This window comes from Phyllostomus discolor, chromosome 8 (genome assembly GCF_004126475.2).
Source record: "Phyllostomus discolor isolate MPI-MPIP mPhyDis1 chromosome 8, mPhyDis1.pri.v3, whole genome shotgun sequence".
In the NCBI taxonomy this organism is placed as follows: domain Eukaryota; kingdom Metazoa; phylum Chordata; class Mammalia; order Chiroptera; family Phyllostomidae; genus Phyllostomus; species Phyllostomus discolor.
The window spans coordinates 89,615,839-89,640,870 of NC_040910.2; the positions used below are offsets into that span (position 1 = coordinate 89,615,839).

The 25,032-nt window shown below is 48.9% G+C and overlaps 1 protein-coding gene across 4 annotated transcripts in view; it reads left to right on the plus strand.

Moving 5' to 3' along the window:
- Positions 1-13,001, plus strand: part of PECAM1 (platelet and endothelial cell adhesion molecule 1) — a 66,838-nt gene extending 53,837 nt beyond the window's left edge. For 3 of the 4 annotated variants that reach the window (XM_036033492.1, XM_036033493.1, XM_036033494.1), the window contains 2 exons: positions 7,225-7,247; positions 11,940-13,001. Coding sequence is in view for 1 of the 4 variants with exons in the window: in XM_036033494.1 (XP_035889387.1) it covers positions 7,225-7,247; positions 11,940-11,969 (53 nt within the window). In the remaining 3 variants the exon portion in view is untranslated. The remainder of the gene's footprint in view (positions 1-7,224; positions 7,248-11,939) is intronic. The other variant, XM_028521626.2, reaches the window with a different exon arrangement.
- Positions 13,002-25,032: the final 12,031 nt, after the last annotated feature.

Sequence of the window (25,032 nt, forward strand, 5' to 3'; positions counted from 1 at the left end):
GAGTGCAGTGGCACGTTTGGGGGAGGTGTATTCCGATTTCCTGCATCCGACTTAAGGGGGCTGTGCAAGTGGGTTCCCTCGGGGTCCCCAGGCTGGTTCTGGATGCCTGAGTCCTCACTCAGGGCCCGGCTGTTGGGGTGCGGCTGCTCCCTCTGGCCTTGTGCTGGAATGGACCGAAGGCGCAGGAGCCCGACCCTGTAGGGAGGGACCGAGGCAGTAAAGGGCCCTGTTTGGTTTGGAGTCACTGAACGAACCCCTTGCCCTGGTACTGCTACTTACCGGCTGTGTGGCTTTGATGAAGGTGCCCAACCTCTCTGAGACTCAGCTTCTTCAACTGTTAAATGGAGATGGGGTTCAATGAGAAAAGAGGATGAGGTAGGATCGGGAGATGGCGCTGATTACCTGCCCAAGCACGCAGTCAGTGCACTACCTCCGCTGTGTAGTGAGCATTCAGTCTGTCTTAGCTGAAAGACACAAGAGGAACTGGTGCCCGAGGGAGTTCAGTATCCAGGGCGAGACTAAAGCCATCTCCTGATTCCTGGGCCGGGACGTTCCCACTGGGCCATCTGGGCCATCAGGGGTCAGCAGGGCCTGGGGTCCCTCTGTAATCTGGTCTCTGACCTGGCAGCGGGCTCCTGCCCAAGGGTTGAGGGTAGAGCCAGCTCTGGATCTTATAGATAAAACCTCAGTGCTGCTGCGGAAGCCAGTGAGCACCCGCTCCTCCTAGGGGGGTTCCAGTGCTGGGAGCCAAGGGATTTCCCATTTCTGAGCGTTCCTGCTCGGCTGCTGCTTCAGGAGAGGATGCAGGCCTCAGCTGTTCCTCTTTTTCTAAAAAGAGTATTTGTTTGTTTGTTTACTTATTTATTTATTCTAGAGAGAGGGAGAGGGAGAGAGAGAGGGAAAGAAACAGAGATGTGAGAGAGAAACATCTATCGGTTGCCTCTCACATGCGCCCCAGCCGGGGACCCGGGGACGTGCCCTGGCCCGGAGTCAGACTGTGGACCTTTTGCTTCGTGGGATGATGTCCAACTAACTGAGCCACACAGTCAGGGCCAGTTCCTCTTTTCTTTTCTTTCTTTTCCTCTTACTGTCAGATGCTCGCTTAATCCTCCTACTCATAAGGCCAAAGGAGGCTCTATTATTACACATGCTCTTCATATGGGGAAGTGGGCCCGGGCTCCCGTGACCCGTCCAGGCCCCTGGGTCAGCAGTGGCCGAGTGGGGCTCGAATGCTGGCAGCCGGGCTACAGAGCCTTCATGTTTCCTCTGTGTGTTGCCAAACCAATTGACCGTGGGCTTCTATATTTTCCAGCACTTTTTTTTTTTTTGCTTGTTTAGTTTCCACAGTATCGTCAGCTTAATAGAGGATTCAAGTCTTTCTACTTCAGAAGTTAAGGGTAACAGCCTGTAGGGTCTGGGTGACTCTGGGTGTGTCATGGAGTCTCTCTGGACCTCGGTCACCTTCTCCGTGAAATGAGGGCATAGACTTGGTTGTAGGTCAGGGGTTTTCCAGGTTTGTGAAAACACAGGTGGCTTGGCACCGCCTCCTGCATTTCCGATTCAGTAGGTCCAGAGTGGGGCCGAGAATCTGCATGTCTAACCAATTCCCACATGCTGTGGCTGCTGATCTGGGGACCATACTTTTAGACCCATCTTCAAGGTGCTCTGAGCTCCCTTTTGATTACATCACTCTAAGTTCTGCTCTGCTTCTTGTTTGAAGAGGTGGGTCTTTCTTACTCCCCAGCGATCCTGGCGAGAGGGCTCTGGGTGGACAGCAGAGATACTCCTGTGTGAGTGTGGGTGTGTGTGAGTGTGTGTGAGTGTACATGTGTGTGTAGGGGAGGGGAGGGCCCACAGTAAAATAAAGGCCCGGGCTGGGGGTAGGGGTGGGGGGTGGTGGTCTCTGTACAGGTTGGTGAGCAGGCTGAGGGCAGAGCTGAGTCTATTTAACCTTTCCTTCTTAACCTTTTATTCTTCCCCACCTTAATTTCTCAGTTCCCCAGCGTCTTCCAAGTCTTCCAACTGCCAGCACTTCAGGGCTGGCTATTTTGGGAACTGGCTCACAGGGCGTAGTTCTCGCTCTGAAACCCCGGTTTTCCCCTGAGTGGTACGAAGGCGGGGCACTCTAGATAAGCAGAAGGGCAGGGGCAGGCCTGTCTCGGAGGAGCAGCCCCTGGCGGAGCTCCGGTGGGACCTGGCAAGTGTGGGGCTGCCGGCTGAGGAGTGGGGGGGCCCTGTAGGCCGTGGGGGGCACTGGGTCTTTGTAATCTTGGCTTTAGTCTCTAAGCTCAACATGTTTTTAAAACTGTGGTATAGTTTTAATCACTTTTAAGTGTCCATCTCAGGGGCGTTAAATCCATTCGTAATATTGTACGACCATCACCATCATCCATCTCCAGAAGTTTTTCATCTTCCCGAAGTGAAACTTCATGCCCACTAAACAACTCCCTTCTCCCCGCAGCCCCCAGCAACAACCATCCTCCTTTGCCTCTCAGTGAACTTGACTCAGTGCAGCCTTTTTATCTGTCAAAGGAGGTGGTTGGGAGAACGATCTGAAGTTGCCTTCCAATTATAAGATTCAGGCGTCTCAATGTCCTGGCGCTTGGAAGTGATTGTCATTTGTCTACGCCTTAGTCAGGCCTGAAGCATCCCCTGAACACGTTGGGGAGGAGGGAGTCCCCTCAGTGAGTCACCTCCTGGGACCCTTGGAGCCATCCTAATCCTTTATCCACCCTTGGCTCCAAGATCACGGAGGTGTTTCCTTTTAAGCCCAAGCTTCCCCTTCAGTCTGAATTAAGTTAGGGATCTCAGGGACCACCTACTGTGTGTCTGCTGCATTCGCATTGGCCAGAGTCCCCCCCCCCCCCCCCCCATGGTGCTGTGGACCTGATGGAAAACATCCTTAGTAGGAGAGAGAGACCTGGGGTTTGGTCTCAACTCTGCCCTTGTCAGGTTATGTGTTCGGCCCCCACCCCTCACTTCTTCCTTGGTGTTAGTTTTCTCATTAACTCTCAGCAAAATGACCCTGATCCATATAGAACTGTGGCAGAGTGAATACCTCCGTGTCCCTCGGGAGGTCCCTGTGTGTGGCCCTTGGGTGGATAAGGAAGGGCTGTGGTGGGCAGATGGCTTCTTCCAAATGGGGAGGAGAGGGACACCTCTCCCAGCTCGGTGTCTTGCGCGGAGTCATGGCCGTGGTCACGTGAGTCAGCCGTTCCGCTCAGAGCCCACTACCACGCTGACACGTAGTTAAGCTAACATCCCAGCAATTAACTCTTAGTTTAAGGCGAGGAAACTTCTCAGTCTTTGGGTGTCTCCCCTTTCCAACGTTCGATGATTTGTTGCTTCGTGTTAGGGAAGGAAGGAGAGGGGTTCTCAGAATTAGAAAAATTGCATCAGAAAGAAACCAAATTGCGAAATTTTGCATCTCTATAGCCTTCAGTTTCTTAGGGGAATGGAGAAAATGCTGATAATTTCCTCATAGTTTAGATCTGCAAGCGCAGCACTTGAGATTTTCTGCAGTTTTATTCCCTTCTCAATTATTTGCAAGTCCGAGCCTGCGACAGCAGCGCTAATTATAGCTTACGATGTGGCCCACCAGAAATGGGGAAATCAGTCTGTTTCATGTCTCTTACTGAGCATAACATAGGCGGTCCTAAAAGGTGAGCATTTAAAGAAAGTAGTCCAGGTTCCAGTTTGGTACCTTTGTCTCTTAACACCTCACTAGGCTCCATTTACTCCCATCCCCCGCAGCCTAGGACCTGCGGTGGGACAGTCTGTTACTCACCTACGATTGATCGGAGATTCAGGTCGCCAGGAGCTAGCTTTGCCCCTAGCTTTGGTGCTGTGGGATGCAGGGTCACCTGGAGTCAACCCCTGCCCGCCCCCATCTCTCTTCTCCTCTGTCATCAACTTTCTCCTTCTCCTATGGGTCCTGGCTCATCCAAGGAATGATTTAATTTTCTTTACCTCCCCTTCGTTCTCCTACTGACAAGAGGAAAAAGAGAAATGACGACTGAGCAGGGGGCCTCTCTGTACATGCACGACTATCCCTGGCTCTCAGCAGCTCCCTTGGCCTGGCTGAGCCACGACTGTGCTAATGGCAGTTTCTGACCAGGAAACGTTATGTCTGATTCAGCACCGGACCAGCTTATCCTGAAAGTACTTTATAAAATGGCTTGCAGGCCATCCAAAGTAAAACCTGTTGACCTGTATTTACAATGGACTTTAAAACAGTGTAAAGTGGCTTATTCTGATTACCAGCGTGGTCGAATTCTACCCTGGGAAAGAACTCCAGTCTGGGTGAGATTTCCACGGTTTAGAGCAGTGGTTCTCCATGTAGGTGACGTTTGGCGATGTCTGGAGGCAATTTTGCTTGTCATAAACTGGGGGGAAGGAGGGGTGCTGCTGCGTTTAGTGGGCGGAGGCCAGGGATGCTGCTAAACATCGTACGGTGCACGGGACAGCTCCCAAAAGAGAGCATTATCCAGACCAGATGCCCTTAGTGCCAATGTCAAGAAACCCTGGCTTGAAGGGACTCACTTCCTGTGAGCCTTCCAACAGGACAGCTGGCTTTCCTCTCCAGATGCCCTGTGCGCACCTGGGGAGGGGTCCTGGGCACATCCCCCCACCCACTGAAGGTCCTAGGAGAAGATGCCAAGTCCTGCTCCAGACACTAATCTAAGTCTTTTGAAGTTGTGTTTTGTTTATTGATTTTTGAGAGAGAGAGAGAAAGACATTGATTTGTTATTCCACTTATTTATGCACTCATTGATTGATTCTTGTATGTGCCCGGACCAGGGGATTGAACCCGCAACCTTGGTGTATTGGGACAGCGCTCTAACCACCTGAGCTATCCGGTCACTGCCTAACCTATGTGTTTCGGGTCAGACAGAGACCGTCTTCCCATCTGAGTACCTGCTCACTCAGTCTCCACCTTCTGCCTTTTCTTTGCCTGGAATTCAGACTTCCAGATGTTTCGTAAAGGGCAGAAACCCTGTCTACCAAGAGTAGCTGTTCATTGGGAAAAAAGAACAAGGGCCTCTGTGCCATGACCCCTCTGGGAGGGCGAGAAGAGCTCTTGAGGGCCGGTCCCCGCCCATCCTGCAAGGCCCAAAGCAACCCAGGCTTGGAACTGAAGAGGGTGAAAAAACACTTTGTGGAAAATAAAAAGAGTACTGCCCTCCAGATTCTATTTTTGTAGTGGTTGCTCCATTACCAAAGGAAAAAAACTACGAGTGTACAAAAACTTGGTGTTTATCAGCAGACCCAAATTTCAGTACTTTGTGTTCAAATTGCTTTAGGAAACACAGACTGAGGCTTTCCCCCTCTTTCTTCTCATTCCAGAGCCCTTAGGGATTTGGGGGAGCAGGAAGCATGGGGTCCCTCAGGTCCTCCCAGGTCAGATTTGGGGCCGGGGCGGGGTGCTGCCCAGGTCTCACTCAATGTGTGGAAGTTTACACAATGGCTCAACTTCGTGGTTGGACTGATTCATCCATTTGGCCATTGACACCTGCCTCTGTCCCCGCCAGGACAGAAGGGGGCCCCTTAGGAATTTCTGGCCCTGTTCCTTCTAGAAGGACACACAATGGAGCTGTGATAAGACAGGGTTCGAGGGGGAAGTGGACTTGTGGAAACAGGATACTTCTAAATGAGAGAAAGAAACAGAAGGGTCGTGAGAGATGGGCCCTGAGACTGCCCAAGACTCTGAAGGGACCGGTTTGAGCTTGGGTAGCTGGTAGCAACCGAGGCCTCTTGGAGAGCTTCTACCAGTAAGACTGAGGACTTGGGGAGGGCTCATGGCCCTCCCACCCTCACGGCACCACCATCGAGAATGGCAACCACCCCCAGTTCCTACATCTCCTCTTGGGGCCTTGCCCAGGTAACAAGAGGTCCCTATGGCTTCTCTGTTTTCACGTCTATGTCTATAGTACGTAGGAATCAACCCCAACATGTGAGCCACAGCCCATTCAGAAACTCTGCTATCGGTCGGGCCTGGCCTGTCCAATGGGGCAAATCATCCCCCTCTCTTGCCTCTTATAGTGAAAACCATCTCCAACCAATACAGGCAGAGCTCACTCACCCTCCTGTTCTCATTGGCCTCTCTCACCCTCCCTCTCATCTTCCTGAGATCTAGTTAGGGATGTTTTCATCACTGAAGCCCGGCAGGGCCAGCTAGTCCAGGCAGGCCCTCTGGCGAGAAGACAGTGGAGTCTCCAGGCAGTTGAGTTGAGTCAAGGCTCCCCAGGGCAGGGAACATGGCGGTCCCGCTCTTGCGACAGCTCTTGGGCCACATGTGCTGAAAGAGGTCAGCAACGTTGATACCTTCTGCTCCCTGGATGTCACCCCTGGGAATGAACAGACTAGTAAGAGATATGGAAATAGCTTTATTCCCAAAGAGGATACTGGCAGCATTATTTAAAAATAGCAAAAACTGGAAAGAACCTAAATTATTAAAGTACGGAACTGGTTAAGTAAATAATTACACTTCCATTGAATGATTATTATGCACCTTCTAACAATAATGTTTATGAAGGTACCAGAAAATTTTTTTTAAAGATTTTATTTATTTATTTTTAGAGAGGGAAGGGAGGGAGATAGAGAGAGAGAGAGAGAGAGAAACATCAATGTGCAGTTGCTGGGGGTTCTGGCCTGCAACCCAGGAATGTACCCTGGCTGGGAATCGAACCTGGGACACTTTGGTTCCTAGCCCGCGCTCAATCCACTGAGCTACGCCAGCCAGGGCCAGAAAATGTTTATAAAAGCATGTCTGTGAAGAAGATAGGCTCTCAAACGGCACAAACTGATTACTTATAACTCGAAAGAAAGCTTCTTCAGAGCAGAAGAGATGAAAACATGTACAGTGTCTGCAGGGTTTGGCGAGTAGAACCAGAGGTACTTCTTATCTGCTACTTTCTGTTTTTCTGCAGTTTTTAGGTCTTTTTCCCCTAAAATAACAAGTGGTGCTAATTTTTTAAAGAACTATTTAAAGTGTCAGAGTGAGCTGCTGAGGACATTGTGTGCTTGTAATGTGGAGAGAGCTACAGGGCCCAGCGGAAGCTGTCTGGGCGAAGGAGCCACAGGCCCGGGCCCCCAGTGACCTGGGGGCGGGGGGTTGGCACTTCCTTCTGCGTCATCTCACTTTTCCTTCTGGGCTGTGGGGTTGGGGGTGCCTAACACGTTTTCTCTGCATTGCTCACCTCCCTGTTCCCCTTTGTTTTACAGATTCCATGGAAAACAGATATTCTGTAAGTACACATTTTATATATATTTTTTCCTAAAAAATAGTGTATGGAACAGTGATACCATTCCAGACTCACCCAGACTCTGCATTCCTACTCATCACACCCCTGTACTGTCCTCGTCTGTTCTCGAACAGGACTGGCCCTGAGGGACTGGCCCTGGGCCAGTGGAGACCTGGCCACTAGAGTAGCCAGCTTTTCTCGGCCAGTCGTGACGTCAAACATTCTCCCCCACTGTTCCCGTCATGACATCTCAGTCCACATATAAAGGGAGGCCCTGGAAGTCCCCTCCCAGAGAATCGGGAATCTAGGGCACTTGGCTCTGAACAAGCCAAGTTCATATTTCCTGATCGTCCAGGGGTCAGGTGTGGGAAGAAGGCAGGTTTGGGGGGCATGCTTGGAGGAATGGGACATCCGACAGCTCACTCCTACATACCAGGCCCCCCTCTGCGGGGGAGGCTCAAGGTCCTTGACTCAATGAGGGATTCAGACAAGTTATTACTGATGAGAAAGCAAGTGCCACAGCTACTCCAAGGACAATGGACACATAGAAGAGAGGTGCTTCATTGCACCTGGTTAACAGTCTCTTTGCCAAGGATGGGGGCGTCATTTGGATGGGCCATGAAGAATGAGTTGGATTACAGCAGGGTCCAGGTAGAAAGGCCAGCAGGAGCAAAGACATGAGGGACAGAGCTTTAAGCAGCTCTGTGTTGGAGGAGAGGGTGATGGTGACCAGTGATGGGGAAGGTAAGTTAGGGCTTGCTCGTGAAGGACTGAATGCCCCATTAGGAGGTTTCATAGGAAACAGGATTTAGGAAACTGCTACTTGGCATGTGGGAATGTTTAAAAGAAATTTAGAAGTCCAAGTTCAAATTTTGCAAAGACCCAGCTCCCCCTGTCTTCCTACTCCCAGCCTTTTGACGAGCTACCCGGCAGTGCAGGCGTTAACTCACTGGGCTGCTAGCATCTTAAAGAGATGAAGAATTTGCCCCGCTGAACAGTTCCTTTAAGGTCTGGGAAGAACTTCCAGCAAGCTTGCTGGTCACCCTTCCAATGGGGCCCCCGGCTTCCTTTGTTTTGCCCAAGTCTGAATTCTTATAAAACAGAGAACTCATTATGCCTTTGACAGACAGGAAGCCTCTGCCATTCTTATTATGGAGGAAAGCTATCAATTTTAGAATGAGAGGAATGAAATGAATGTCTTTTTAGAACCTAAACCCACCCAGACTTCTGAAGTCAGAGACAATTATTGCACTGGAAGGGCAAGGAGCCCAATTTCCAAGTGAGAAAACCAGGCCCAAACTGGCAGAACAAATTGGCAGACCCCTGGTCAGTCCATGACACGAGACTCCCTCGGAGGAGTGATGTCACTGTCCCCACCATCGTGGCCTCGAGAGAGTGGAAAGTGAGACCGTTGCTCCCCGGGCTGTGTGGGGCTCGGATAAACAGAGGCTGCAGTAACCACGGCTGTGTCCACCCAACGCAGGGCTGCCGGACCTGCAGGACTGACCTATTTACTTTGTCTTCAATCCAAACGGTCTCTCTGGACAAAGGCTCGGAGCTCCAGGACAGAAAGAACTTTCCCTTTCCCAAGAAGCTGGCCCGTGGGCCCAGAAGCCCGCCCCAGGATGCTCCAGGGAGCCCACGCAGGGCTGGCCCCGTGCTCAGAAATACGGACGCCTCTGGAGGGAGAGCGGGGGCTCTCAGCTGTTGGGGAGGAATTTTGAATCTTTAAGTGAAAGCATTTTGCTTATAAAAGAAGCAGGTATATTTTCCCTAATAATCTGCTGGTGAGGGTCAGGAGAAAATGGAATTGCCCAGTAGGGAAATGGGAGGGGATTTCCTTCCTGAAATCAAACCTGGCGATCATTCCCGGCTGTTTAATGGCCGTTGCTTCTGAAAACATATTGGAGGAAATATCTTAACAATGAGATAGCCACTTAGCCAAATACCGATTTAGTATTGTTTGACTTGCTTCAATGGCACATTCTGACTTCATTTTCCTCTGCCATTTTCGCCTTGTTTATAAGTCGTGTTTGTGGCCGAGGCAGACAGATAACGTTGTGAGAGAACACCCAGTGCTCAAATAGGCGGCTCTGCACCTGCATGGGTCTTGGGATCCTGGAGAGAACTTTGCCTTCTTGCAAAGTGAAGAAAGGCAGCTCCTGTTTACAGCTCACGCCCTTCCCTCCCGGGAGCCAGCGGGCCGCTGGGCTGCAGCGGGAACCGCCCAGGGCTTGGGATCAAGAGACTGGAGTGTGAGCTCCAGTTCTCCGGACAGCTCCTGGGCGATCCTGACTTCCTGAAGCCTAAGCTTCTGACCTGGAAAACGGAGATGGTGATGACAACACAAACAATAGTAATGACCTATTGGGAGTGTCTTAAGAGAACACACTTAAGGGTTGTTAAATGAGAAACATATGTACAAAGTACTATGCGAACTGCAAACTATCATTTAAAAGCTAGTAGATTGTGTACTTTGAGGTTTTTGTCATCAAACGCTGTGGCAGTATGGGGCACGAATAGGGGAACTTCGACTTGGCCTTCAAATACCCTCCAGCACATTGGGGGAATATGGCACTTGCTTACCCAAGGCATAGGATTCAATCAAAGCCAGGCTTTGACTTAGGATCAGAGACCCACATTAAAATTTGACTTTTCTCTTATCAGCCGTTTATGAGCCATGTCTCTTTGGGCAGATATAACCTAACCTCCCATGGCCCCAGTTTTCTCATCTGTAAATTGGAGGTTTTAAAACCCCCTCATCTGGTAGTTGCAGGAATTAAATGAGCACCTAGTGCAGATCTGGCTTATTGGCAGTGCTCATAAGGAACACATTCTAGAAGCAGGAAGTAGACATCCCAAGGGTGTTGGAAGCAAAATGACCTTTGGCCAGAAAGCAGAGCAATTTCATGGCTGTACGTGAGTGGCTGGTGGCTGGCCTCTGATTTAACAACAGGCAAACACAGCCCTTGGATGTGAGCGTGTTAACCTTTACTTCAAAATCCCTAAGGCGCAGCTGACTGTGGCCCAGCCCTTCCTGTCTGTGGTGCTGGTCCTATGGCAGCTCCCCAAGCACTGGCTTCCTTCAGAGAGGGAGAGCAGAGGTGTCTAGGGAGGCACTTGGTCTGGGCCCTGCAGAAAGGCTGGATAGTAGGGCCACCCCTCCGGCGGAGCAGAGGAAATGGGACGAGGGTAGCTGCCAAGGCTGGCTGGCGGGCCTCCAGCCCCCTGGGGCCAACACAGCTTTCTTGGCCGGCTCACGAGGGTCTTTCTTGGCAGAGGAGGAGGCAGAGCCTTGGGCTTCTAGCTAAAGCCCCTCAGGCCTACATCCTGTTCCTAGAGTTTCCTCAGTCCTGGCCAGGTCAGGGACTCTATCTCAGCCTACCCTAGGGAGCCAACTAGTGTGGCCACAGGCTTCCCAACACCCTGGCTAATTCCCACAACTTCTGTTTCCCTGAGTCCTGCCTGCAGCAGGATGCCCTGTGTCCTTGGAGGGCCTGGAGTCATAGACTCAGATGCTGCCTGCTCTTTGGGGTTCACTGTTGCCTGTACTCCAGTACTTCCCAGCATGCTCCACTCTTGCTCCCTTGCTCCATCCATTTGTCCAAATGCTCTCCACCCAGGAAGCTGGATCCAGAGTCACTTCTCCAAAGCCCTGTGTGATTCCCTCGCTGCCCAGCCGGGGCCCTCGCACCACCTCTAAACTCCTACAGTTTGTTAGGGCCTCTTCCACCCTCTGGTCCATGTCAATAATTTCTAAGGGTGGGGGGGTCAGGTTCTTGCATCCTCGGCATAGAGAACAGTGCCTGGGTAAGGTGTGGGTCAAGTCGCTGATGGGTGGGTAGGTGAGCAGTCAGAGAACACTACAAGATGTCATGTGAGACCTTTTGTCCTTTTTTTTATTGTCACAGAACATACACAACATAAAATTTACCATGTTAACATTGCGAGTGTGCAGGGCAGTGACATTCAGTGCACTCACACTGCTGTGCAGCTGTCACCACCATCCCCCACAGAACTTCTTCATCTTCCCACACTGAAACTCTGTGCCCCAGCCCCCAGCACCCACTGTTCTACTTTCTGTCTCCAAATTTGAATACTCTGGACACCTCATAAAGGTGGAGTCGTACAATATTCATTCGTCTTGTGTCTTGCTTATTTCACTTAGTGTAACATTTTCAAGGTTAGTCCACATTGAAATCTACCAGAATTTTATTCTGTTTTAAGGCAGAATCGTATCATTTTAAAATATAAAAGTGTGATCATCAGAGTTCAGTCCTGCATTTTTTAAATTAAAATCAGACCTAGGGAAGGCCCATCCCACGTTAGAAGCAGAGCTGGAGCAAGGAGCCAGCTCTCCCTTGACTTCACGAGTCTTCCTCTGTGGGCGAGCCCAGCCCCGTGGGACAGGGTGCTGGGCACACAGTGAGTCCTTGGGAAGTTGGTTGGTAGCCTGATGTGCAAGCTGTACACGGGGAGTAGGGGCCGCAGGCCCTGCAGAGCAGGCAGGGAGCGAGGGGGAAGCGAGTGTGGGCAGAGGCTGACCCCACAGGGCAGGCGGTACCAGCAGATGACAGCGTTCCTCTGTAGCTCCTTTGAGGAGTGCTGTGTGCGTTTTGGCATGCCTTTCCACCAGGTCTGTCTTCAGTCCCGAAGGGTGTGACCGTGACCTTGTCTTGTCTCTTGTCACCACAGAGAACGGAAGGTTCCCTGAATGGAATTTAGGACTTCGGGAGCGGACACTCCTCCCCGGGGAGGACAGCCACATTCCAAGAAGAGCAGACGATGCCCGATTCCAAGAGCTCTGTGCACTTACTTCTGAACCTGCCCTGCTCCTCCCCCTGAACACGGCCACTTCCTCAGGCCGAGCCACCAGTTCTTGAAGCCATCTCGCTACATTTATGCTGGGTGTCAGGAGGCAGATGCAGAGGGGCTGGTGAATTTCCCACACGGCCCCCCTCCCACAAGTTGGAGCATCTTCGGGAGCCGAAAGCAGGAGAAGGAGGTTCAGCGTCAGCAGGCCATTGGGATATTTTGAAACTTGAATATTTCGTCTTGTACAGAGATAAAGAACTTTTCCAAGTACCCTCATACAAGAAACCTGTGTTGGTCTTTTTTTTTTTTAATAGTTGATCATGTCTAGCAAATGGCCTAGCCTAGGGGCTAGTTTTTTGTGTATGTGTTTTTTTTTTCCTCTTTGTCTTTGGTCCTTCAAAGGCCTGTAGTTCTGAGTAGTCCTTGTTCCTGGGAAGTGCACAGCACTGACCAGACAGCTGTCCCCTGTCCCATCGGCGACCTTGCCCGACACAAATGGAAAAACAAAGCTGCTTGGGAGCGACCCCATTGACATGTCAACTTGAAGACAAGGTTTATTCCAGGCAACGCACAAAACAGAAAACGAGGTTGGACAGCACAGATGTCTGCTGTTTTCCTACACTCTCCTTTCCTCTAGCACGCTGAAGGCCAGACAACAGGAAGATGGTTACCTACAGCAAATATTATTTTTAATAGAAAAAATGACATGCATATTTTTCTTACTAATTTTTTTATTTATTCCTTGCTAAAGAAATGGTCTCCTGAGGTCTTACGATGTTTCTGACAGTGTCTCAAGTGGGTGGGTGAGGGGCTGTGGCCATTTCCAGTGGGATTTCACTAGTGGGCACACCTAACCGAGACCGCTCGGTGCCACCCCGGGGACACAGCTGCAGGCTCCCCGATGGGTGTTGTATTAAATAAATTTGATCTTTACTCTTCACAGACCTGTGAAATGTCATCTTCCAAGAGGCCACATGCATATAAGGATATCTGTCATGCTCAAAGACTCCTCGGGCCTGCTGAAGTCATAGAGGGAACCAAACAGGTCCCATCAGCAGACTGGGTCACACACAGGCCAAGGGCATCTGCGCCCTTCACTGCACTCGGGGCCGGGGGTACCCAGATGTGAGCCATCAATGTCCACTGGCTGGTGCTTCGGTGTTTGCTGCCCAGCTGAAGACCCCTCGGCTTTTCTTAGCAGGCAGGGTTGTCAGATGGAGCAAAAACAACAAAAACTCCTCAAACACAGAGTGCCCAGTTAAATTTGAATTTCAGATAAACAAATCATTGAGTATAAGTATGTCCCATGTAATGTTTGATACATACTTATACTACAAAAGTATTCATTGATCTGAAACTTGAACTTATCTGGGATCCTCTATTTTATCTGGCAACCCTACTGGTAAAACACCCTCCCATCCCTCTAAGCCTCGGGGTCCGTGCCCCCCAGTGATCTCAGGCCAGACCTTACTGCCTTGTAGGGCGGGTCCCCCATCAGAGCATCACCCCACTAGGCCTGAAGGCAGAAGGAGATCTGAGCTTCATATTCTTTATCTCTACAATGAGATTAAACTAATGGTTCTTCACATTGATAGGGTTTAGACTTCTTTGAAAATATGATGAAAAACTATAGCTGTACACACACACACACACACACACACACAAAGTTGTGTCACAGACATGTTATACAACTTCCCAGTTTTCAGGGCCAGGTCTGGAGGCAAAGGATTAGATTGTTTCCAATGACCTGACAGTCTGATTGTCATCGTGTTGAGGATGTGGTCCCCCAAAATCCTCGGAGGCCAGGGCCCCCAGGTCACTTCATCCATCCCTCCGGTGGATCCAGAGAAGGGCCATTGCCATAGAACTGAGAAGACTCTGTTCTTACTGCTTATAACTTACTTATGGGGCCTAAGTGGTTTTTTTAATTTATCTTCTGTATCTATATCTCTAAGCAGGGATCTTTCATAGCAGGTTTATTGACTGAAGATTTCTCTAAATCCAGGATCCTGGCTCAGCTGTGGCATAGCCACACATCTAAGTCTGAGCTCATCACTCAGCAAGAGCACCCAATCACCAATTCCACGAGACGCCATGTTTCTTCGTGGTTGAACTTGTTGGTTACAGCTCCCTCTGGTGTGTCCATGCAGTAACAAGTCACTAAAGGACGTGAACCTCCCCATAGGAAACCCATAGTGGGGTTTTTTCCCTTTTCTGAGAAGTCACAAGAGGTCAGCCACTCGTTCCATGAGTCTACCCTGAGTGATCCATCAGCATTGACTGATTAACTGAACTCTCACTCCCTGACACAGACTCAAGATGGGCAACTGGACTCCAAGATCAACATTCATTCATTGAAAGTGATTTTTCTACCACAGTGATTTTGCCTCCCAGGGTCTAGAGACATTTTTGGTTGTCACACCTGAGTGGAGGTGCTCTTGGCATCAGGCGTGTAGAAAAGCCAGGGATGCTGCCAAATATCCTGCAATGCACAGGACACCCCGACCCCCCTCAGTCCAAAATGCCAATAGGGCCAAAGTTGAGAAACCTTTCATTAAACTAGCCAGTTACTCATTTATTTACTCAACAAGCTTTGTTGGGGGCCTTTCTTGGTGCCAAGAGACTGAAGAAAGAGACTGACAACTCTAGGATTGCATCGACTTTATTAAGAGAACTTATGGACAGAAGCAGCACCTTGGGTGGCAGCAAGGCCATAAATCTCCACACCCTAAAAGGGCTGGGGTTCATTATTATGTAGACCAAGGGCAGGAGCTAACACAGGGGCTTGCGGTAAACTACTTAATGGGCCCACTTATCTTTGCAAGCACATTCCTCCCTGGCGGTGGGAACCCACCCCTCCAGGGGTGAGCAGTTGGTCAGTTTGCCTCCTAAAATGGCCTCGGTCACAGGAAAGTACTGGGAATCGTTTTGCCTAACAAGCTCATGCTTTGTTTTCTTGACATTGTTGGTAATAAGATAATAAAAAGCACATGGCACCTTCTCTCCTGGGTCATGCAACCCAGGAGAGACACAGGTTAGTGGAGAGCCTATTACAACGGTGGGACAAACGCTGTGATGGGGAAATCCATAGAAAATGGGGGCACAGGGAATGGACACCTAACAGAGATTTTGGAGGACCAAGCAAAGTGTCCAGGAGGAAGTCGTGTCTTACCAAAGACCTGGGGGTAGGTAGAGTGCCAGGTGGACGAGGTGGGGTGAGGAACTAGGCTGACAAAGGGCATGAGCGCCGAGGCTCTGGGAGGAAGAGCAGGGAGACAGCCTATCATCGGCCCCAGGCCCCTTCCAGCCCCAGGACTCAGTCAGTCCCCTTCATAAAGCCTCCCTTGTCCCTGGGCATTTATGCCGGACTCCCGTTGGCCCCACTCTGCCTTTGAGAGTCTTTAAGAGGGAGCCCAGAAGTTGCTCTCCAAGCACTCAGCCCCCGAGCACAGCTGTTTTAGGACCAACTCTCCACCAGGGTCCTGAGCATGCTGGGGAGAAAAGCCTCTGCCATAGGCCACACCCATGGGTGCTCACACCACGTGGCTCAAGCGAAAAGGGAACTAGGGGGAGGCACCTGCCTGCCAAGCCACCCGAAGACGGTCTCGGCAGCTGGGGTCCGTAGGGCCAGGTGGGGCAGCATGGTGTCTGTAAAGACTGGGAACCCCCTGGTGCAGGTGCGAGCGCGGTGAGAGTATGCGGTGTTCTGGGAGGGGGGCCAATCGCTGCTGTCAGCTTGTCAGGCACATGCTCCCAAACAGTGTTAATTACTCAAAAAACAATTAAAAACTTAATGTATACTCCATATGATTTGATGTTAGTTGAAAACCTCCAAGAGTGGCTAGTTAAGTCATTTCACATCAAAGGGTCTCTTCCTGGGCAGTTTTAAGTCCAATACCCTCAGCAGGTCTTGGCGTGTCTTGAAAAAAATCCCTCAAAATAGAGAAATAAATGGTGATTTCACTGTTAAAAAACAGCCTCATCTTTCAAAAATAACAAGCTATTCAACTGTTTTTTGGAATGCCAAAGAAATAGGCAGTCCGTTTATTGAAATGCTTCACAGTCCAAAGTATTTCTAAAGCCTGAATTGTCCCTTCATTGAGATTTTATAATGCAATGGGCAATGAATCTTTATTTCCAAATGAACTTTGACAACAGAGGAGAAAAATATTTCTGTTGTTCACAGTGGACAAAGGATGCTGGAAAGCAAGTGAAGTTCTTAAAGTGAAAGATGGGTCAGAATAGGAGCTTAGCTCCCACTTGATATGGGACCGTGGAGATGTCACCTGTCCTAGGGGGTGGCTCCTGAAGGAGAGGCCGTGTTTGCTTCCTAGGGCTGCCGGAGCAAATCACCGCAGGCTCTGACTTAAACACTGACTTGTATTTTCCCACAATTTTTGGAGGCCAGAAATCCAAAATCAAGGACCAGTGCCATGGTCCCTCCAAAAGTTCCTAGGGAAGAATATTTTCTTGCTTCTTCCAGCTTCTGATGGTTGCTGGCAATCCTTGGGGTTCCTTGCCTTGCACAGCCTCACTGCCATCCCTGCCTCTGGTGACCCAGGGCCTTCCTCTGTATGCATGCATGTCTGTGTTTTCACAGGGCTTTCTCACAGGACGCCCGCCGTTGGAGTCGGGGCCCACACAATCCAGCATGACCTCATCTTAACTAATGATATCTGCAAGGACCCCATTTCCAAATAAGCTCACATGCTGAGGTTCCAAGTAGACATACATTGCGGGGAGGGACCCCCAGAGACTATGCAACCCAGTACGGAAGGAACTGGACAAGCTGAGCTCGTGTCCTTGCAGCTGTGACTCGGCATGTCTCTAGGATGCTCGTGCAAGTAGGAACATATGACAACCATGATTTGGCTCTATTTATTTATTTAGTTAGTTAGCCAGTCAGTCAGTTGGAGCTTTTTCAAAGGATTTATTTGCTACAGGATTGCTTGAGCCCACCAACAAGAGGAACCCAGGATTTATCTCTGTGTTTAAAAAATTTTGCTCACAAGTGCCTCAACCTTCAAAACACAATTCTTTTGTGTCACTGTACTTTGTTCTCTGGTGTTTCGTGTCGCTTCTTTTGGAACTATTACTGTCTGGCTCTGTCTGGCGTCCTTCAAGGTTCCCCTCCCTCCCATTGCTCACCCCTTCTCTGCCCCCTCCTTTTCCTCCTTTCCTCCCCTCCCCTCCAGTTTACCTTTGTCCCTTCTCCTCCCACCACCAAATAATTGGCCATAATAGAACCAAAATTTATGCATTTTTTATATTTACAGATGAGTTTTATATTCCTAACAGTTTATTTTGAGAGCCAATGCATGGAATATTTTCTATTTTTCTTCCTCCTTGGGAAAAAAATGCCTCCAAAAGCCTGCAAAGTTGTTTTCTCTCTATATTTGACCCTTGGTGGATTATTGTTCCAAGCATTTATTGAATTCATTAGGAAAAAGTCCCGCGTCGCTGCCCTACTTCCTCTGGTCCTGGGATGTTTTCCTGGAACCTCTTGGCACGGGAGGGCCTGGTTATTGCCAGAAACTTCCGATAGTTTCTGGTACAACCAACTGTCCCCTCCTCTGGGCTTGGGCTGCTTGGGCCACACTTTGCAGACTGAGGAAACCTCCCATTGTAGGCACTTCAAAGAACCTACTAGGTTCTAGAAAAAGGAAATAGAGTGGATTTCAGGGCCTTCCAGAGTGAGGACCGACCCTGACCCAGAGTCTGAACCTGTGTCTGGAGGCCCTGTCCGGCCACCAGCCACGAATGGAAAGTGTGGGCCCCTGAGCCAAGACGAGCTCGGAGCCCCATTGCCAGGCTGCTTCTCGGGCAGGGTTGGCAAGAACACGATGACAGCAGGGAGGCTCTTCTTTCTGTCACAAAGCTTTGGGCCACAGTCCCTTCAGTAGACCCTTTGGCAATTGCAGATTTACCATCTGAGGTTTTGATTGTTTAGGAATGGCCTGGAGGATTTAGACCCGAGGCAGGCGGGGTTCCACAGGCCCGTGTGGCGGGCGTTCACCGAGGTGCGCTGTGCTCTAGTTCTCTCTGGGCGCCTTCCGGAGAAAGGCCGGTCCGCGGGCTGGCGCAGCTGCGAACCACAGCGTGTAGTGGGGGCTCAGCTGAAGACGTGGTCATAGTGGTTTCTATTTAAAAGTGCACCGGACAGAAAAAAATGCCTTGAGAAATATTTTTAAATACTTACAAATTATATACCTGATAATAGATTCATATCCAGAATATATAGAGAACTCCTGAAACTCAAACACACACACACACAAACTTGATTCAAAATTAGCAAGGGACTTGAGTAGGTATTTCTACTCAACCACCTGAGTACCTGAAGAGATACTCAGCATTACTAATCATTAGGGAAATGCAAGTCAAAATCACAGTGAGATCACACCATCAAATGAAAACAGAAATGACAAATGATGGGGGGGGGCACATACAGAAACTGGGACACTCGTGCACTGTTGGAGGGAATGCAGAATGGTATAGCCTCTATGCAAAACAGTAGGGTGGTTTTCCAAAAAATTAAAAATACAATTACCATATGATTCAGAAATTCCATTTCTGGGTATATAGTTAAAAGAATTGAACATTGAGTTTCCAACAGATATTGCATACTTATATTTATAGCAGTACTAGTCACAACAACTAAAACGTGGAAGCAACTCCAGTGTCCATCGACAGATGAATGGATAAACAAAATGTGGTCCCTACGTACAGTGGAGTATTATTCAGCCTTTAAAAGGAAGGAAAGGCTGACACGGGCTACAACATGGATGAGCCTTGAGGACATTATGTTAAGTGAAATAAGCCAGTCACAGAAAGACAAGTAGTATATGATTCCACTTATATGAGGTTCTCCGACTGGCCAAAACCATGGAGATGGAAAGTCGAAGGGTGGTTGCCAGGGGCTAAAAGGGGAGGGTGGGGGTTGTATTGTTTAATGTTTCAGTTTTGCGAGATGAAAAGAGTCGTGGAGATGGATGGTGGTGATGGTTGTACCTTAGGAATAAATGGTTAACATGGTAAATTTTGTGCTCTGTGTATTTTACCACAAAAGAAAAAAATTCTAAGTGCATAAGGCAAAAAAAATATGCCCTGAGAACTCTTTAAATTAAAAAAGAGGGAGAGAAAGGATCTATATAAAAAATTATTGTCATTTATTTAAATATATTGACTGGCATTTACCCAGAGGATATTCAGAGGTTTTGTAAAGAATAACTGGGTTTTAAAAAAGCATCCCTAGCCCTGACTGAAGTGGCTCAGTAGATTGAGCACCATCCTGCAAACCAAAAGATCACAGGTTCAATTCCTAGCCAGAGCACATGCCGGGGTTGTGTCCCAGGTTCCCCAGTTGGGGGCTTACGAGAAGCAACTAACTGATGTATCTCTCACACACTGATGTTTCTTTCCTTCTCTTTCTCCCTCCCTTCCCCTCTCTCTAAGAAGTAAATACATAAAATCTTAAAAAAAAAAAAAAAAAGACATCCCTAGAAAACAGAAAAACTATCCCTGGTGGAGGACAGGGATAATTGGTGGAGGACAACTTCCTGGTGGCCAGAAGGAATTTACCCAATGTGCAGTGTCTCTTTGGACATGTGATAACCCTGGCAACATGAAGCAACAGAAGGGGGGCTTCCCTATCTGTCCTCGCTGCCCTCGAGATACCTGGGCCTGAGGAGTGCCCTGTGTGTGCGGAAGTGGGAAAAGGAAAACAAATGTTTGTAGTAAAAACTCATTAAATGTTAGTTAAACAGATAACAATACAATCTGTGAATTAATTGCCTGTGGTTCAATGTTTATCAAAGATTTGAGACCTCAGATACTTGCGAAAGATATTCCTAGGCATATCGAACTATGTATTGTTCTAGATTCTCTAGTGTTCGTCTTTGTTTTCAGTTAGAACGTCAGAACAGAGTTTGCTGGAGCCACAGGAGCCATCGGGCGCTTCAGTGCGGTCCTTCGAGTCTTTGCGGATGAAAGGGCTGCGTTCTTTCACCCTGATTGTGGGATTTTGTAAACATTGGTCACTTGGGGGTCCAGTGGATGTCACACAGAGTTCTGAACTGAAGCCTCCTGGACATGAGTTTCTGCTTAGGACACAGGCTTTCTTGGGTCACACAACAAACACTTCGCATCCTGCATGCTTCCTGCTTAACTCAGCTGCCAAAGAACTCAGAGCCCAATTCTGCCCCCCCATCAGAGTAATTCCCTACTGCCAAGTGCCTGGGCGCCCTCCTCCTTTAGATGGTATCTCTTCATTTTGGCTCCGAACTGTGCTATTTTACGTGACCTTTAATCTTGTCAGCTACTTCACATCCTTTTTGGAAAAGGCCTAGTGCAAATAATAAAAATTAAAACTGTAGCTTACAAATTAACCACTAGAAACAAGTCCTACTTTGGATTATATTCGTTTAGAGAATATCTTTATAGTCTGTGTGACCTTGGATCAGTCTTTACAGTGTCCGAAGAGCTGGAGCTCATTTCTTCATCAACCAAAGGAGAGGGCTGGGCTCTGTTCTCCCGAAGGTCCCATTAGGTGCGTGAATATTTTCTTGTGCACCTACTCTGTGCCAGACACTGTTAGAGGTGTTCGGGATATTTCAGTGAAGAAAATAGACAAAAATCCCTATCATCATGGACCTTAAATTCTAGCAAAGAGAGAAATAAACAATAAATGCAATAAGTGGCTTGTACGGTGTGTGAGAAGGTGGCGAGACTGTGGGGGAAGAACCGAGCAGACTGAAAGGCAACAGGGAGCAGGGCTTGGGACAGGTGTCCGTGTTCGGTGGGTGGGGGGGTCTGGGCAAGCCTCCTGAGGAGGTGAGATTTGCAGTCCGCCAAGCAGAAGGCTACCTGGGGAAAGAGCATTCTGGGCAGAAGGAGCAGCGACAGCAAAAGCCCTAAGGTACAGAGAGCATGGAGGCCAAAGGGCTGGGGGAGGGAGGGAGGGCGGGGAGGGGGAGAACAGTAGGAGAAACGTTACTGCTGACTATGATATAAAAATAATCGTTGCCTAATTGTAAATAAATATGTTTCTCCACATGCATGCTCGTTCAAATACCCCGTGGTCTGCAGACCAGCAACATCCCAATCACCCTTATCCCTTGGCAGCTTGTTAGAAATGCAGAATCTTGAGGACCCACCCCAGGCCCCCTGAATCAGAAGCCTCTGGTCCAGAATCCATAAACAGAGTAATATGATGATGCGTCCTAGGTGAGAAGTCATGTTCAAAAGGAGAGCCCTTTGCAGATATGCAGGCATTTCTCACATTCTGTGCTTTACCAAATAGCCTCTCTGGTAGAGACAAAACGGGTTTGCCTGCCTTCTTGCTCTCTCGCCAAGGGCTTTTGAGGTCCAAGGCCTACCAAGAGTGCCACCTAGTGGCACAAGAATTTTTACATTTCCAGGACATGGATTCCCTGTGGATATCAAGTAGGTTGTTTAAAGTAATTGCAGTGTTAACACTATTGGCTTAGATTTTTCAAGTTATCTAAATGTCTGAAAAGACCCAAATGGGCTGAGGAACGGCTCTAGATTGAAGGAGACTAAGGAGGCTGGGCGACCAAGTGCAGCCTGTGATCCTGAACCGGGTTTCAGACTTGAGACCTGGGGCCTGTGGGCCAGGCAGTAACAGCTGCGGTAACCTTGACGCTCCCCCCACAGAGGTTTTTGTTCCCCTGGCTTATTTTCCTTGAGAGATTAAAGATCACACCGACGAGCCAATGGGAAGCCGGAGCGGCAGTGTCCCAGCTCCCGGGCCCTGACCGCATCCTGGGCTCCATGTCTGCATTCCCTCTGTACTTCATTTCCTTGTTTTGTATTATTTTAAATTACAAAAACAATGCGTATTTATTGTGGAAAAACCTCAAACTATGTAGAAGCCAAGAGAATGAAATTGGAACACCATAACCAAAACCACATCCCTGATCCCTGACACCTGCGCAAGGATACCCGGTGAGAACAGCTCCTTTGCTGCTGCGTAGTGACCAACCCAGGCTGAGCCCGTCCCGCGGGGGCGGGGCTTTGTGCGCTCTGTCTCTTTAATTCACGCTGCCTGGCAGGCACTAGGTCCTCATTAAATGTTGGCTGACAAGCACTAGGTCCTCATTACATGTTGGCTGAATAAAATACGTATTTCCTTTTACATAAAAGGGGTCATTTGAATATATTTTTCTTCTGCCTGCTGTTTCCATGTAATAGATGTTGTCCTGCCACCTATACAGGTCTGCCTCATTGTTTTTTTTCCTTTTTCTTTTTTGACTCATTATTTTAAACTACCTGGTGCAACTGCCTGGTATCCCCTACTATGGAAGAACCTTCAACTTACTTAACCAGCTGCCCATTAATGGGCTTTTTCTTTTTCTTTTTTTCCAGTTGCAAACAGCAGGGAAAGTCCTTGCAACCAGCACTGTGCTCGTGTATGAGCATTCTCTGGGTGAGATTTCCAGCTTGGGAGCAGCCAGTCAGAGAACTAGCACATTTCACATCCAGAGGCTGTCGTCTGTGCACCTGGTCAGGTACTTCCCTCCTCCTGGACACTTCTGTCTCCCTTCTACCCTGGACCTCACAGAGACCTTCGCTCCTTGGGCACAGGGGAGGGAGTTGTGACCTTTTCCATTCTAAGGCCCAATTCAGCTGGTCCAGGGGGCTTCTTCCGTAAGTGCAGGTTGGTCCGGACTTTAAGACAATCCTGCCAGGGGCGCCCTTGCTTGCCAGAGTTAGATGGAATCAGAAAGGGGAAAGTGTGAAATGTGGCAACTAAGAATATTGAGCTTTGGGCAACATGCTAGGTGGTGGGCTGTCAGCCCCCAGGCTGCACTGTGGGCCGCAGCTTCTCAGGTGAGGGGACCTGCCCATTAGCTGAGGTTTTGGGGAGCAGGAAACTCAAGAGGAGGGAGAAAGAGAATGAGAGAGAGAGAGAGAAAGAGAGAGAGAGAATCTAGGAAGACACACAAGCAGCACAAGCCCAGGAAAACAGATGAAGTGACGGGTGCTCACAGCTTTGGCAAAATTACCAACCATATGCAAAAGGAAACAAGCTGTGTGTTATTCGGCTTGCCGAAACAGTAATTACACTTGAAAAGCTTGCTAAATGTCCCTGTTAAAAAACCATCCAGCTAGGCAATTTTTCTTTCACATTTAATAGCAATGATTCTTGTATTCCTTCTTGTCTAAAGTGGCCGTAATTGTGGGGTGTAAGGAGACAAGCACCCTCCTACTGCTGGTGGGAGAGGGAGAAATAAAAATTATTCTGAAGATGAAAGCTTTAAACACCAGCCTGCCATTTGGCTCAGTAATTTCATCTCTAGGACTCGATCCTGAGGCAATAAATAGACCCGTAGGCAGAGATTTATGCACCAAGATGTTTATTGCAGGCTTGCTTATGGTACAAAAATATTGGAAATCACCTAAGCAGTGACCCTTGATGACGGATGTGTTTTAGAAGCAACCGGAAGTTTATTTGAACATGTGCACACACACTGGGGCACACGCTGGGTGGTGTAGCAGTGGTTGGAGCATCTCTAGTTAAATAAATAATGTTAATCCTTCAATTACAATATTATACTATTGACATACACTATTATATTAGCTTCAGGTGGACAGCGTAGTGGTTAGTACCTACGGCACTGTACGCAGTTATGAACACAGTATTACAGTATTATCGACTGCGTTCCCTGTGCTGTACCTTACATCCCTGCGATGGCTTCGTGACTGCCGACTTGTGCTTCTCAATCCCTTCGCCCTTCCCACCCAGCTCCCCGATCCCCCTTCCATGTGGCAGTCACCAGTGTTCTTAACTGTGAGTTTGTTTCTGTTTTGTTTTGTTTGTTCATTTATTTCATCTTTTAGATTCTACACATAAGTGAAACCATGTGGTATTTGTCCTTCTCATCTGATTTATTTCACTTAGCATAATACACTTAGGCCCATCCATGTTGTCACAAGGGGTAAGATTTTATAGTTTTATGGCTGGGTAAGATTCCATTATATATGGGTACCACGTCTTCTTTATCCAGTCAGCCATCAGTGGACACTTAGGGGAGCACCTCTCTTCTCAACAAGCTCACGCAGGTTGTTCTCCTGCTACCATCAGTTTGAGAAGTATTCACCTGATCCCTCTAGGATTATATATATTTATATATATATAAAGAAATATATATATACCCATATATATATGCCTCTCCCTTTCTGACTGCATCTAACTCTGGCATATATATATATCTCACAATGGGCATGAATTACTTGTATAATGAGAAAACTGTGCTAAGAAAATAGGCTGGAAGTTTAGCTGGCAAACACCTGTTATGAAATGAAGGAAGCACAGTCTGCCCTTTGTGACATTCACAGCCTACAGCTGGAGATGGCATGTGAAATACATGCTCATCCATATACGTAGAGAGGCGTGCTGTACTCCAGGTGAGTGCCAGGTACAGGGCTGGGGCAGTGGAGGCAGTAATTAGCCCTGGTTAGGAGCCTCAGCCAGCCCTTGAGGCATCTGCAGGAGGGAAGGAGGGAGCAGCACCGCCGGCTGAGGAGACGGCTCAGGCAGAGGCGTGGGGGCAGGAATGCCCTCGCACGCATGAGGCAGTCTGAGCAGTGAGGTGTGGCTGCAGCAGAAGGTTGGCGTAAGGCACAAGAGGAGGAGAGGCAGGCAGGCAGGCTGGCAGGCCAGCCTGAGGCAGGGGTCTAAGGACCTGAACTGGAGCAGGAAGGCCAGTAGTTCCCGACTGCACACTGAGGAACACCAGTCCCCTTCAGGCCCCATGGACGCTCGGCGCAGTGGGGTTCCATGGGAAAACGCCTTTGGAAAGCTCTAGGTTACAGTGTCTTCTATTTTTTAAAACTTGCATTGAAGCCTTAAACATGCTAACGTGCTAGGGATTCTCCAAGGCAGGGCCGCCGAGGGAGCATGTCCCAAACTGCTTTCATCATGGACCCATCACCAACCCGCACCCCACACCCA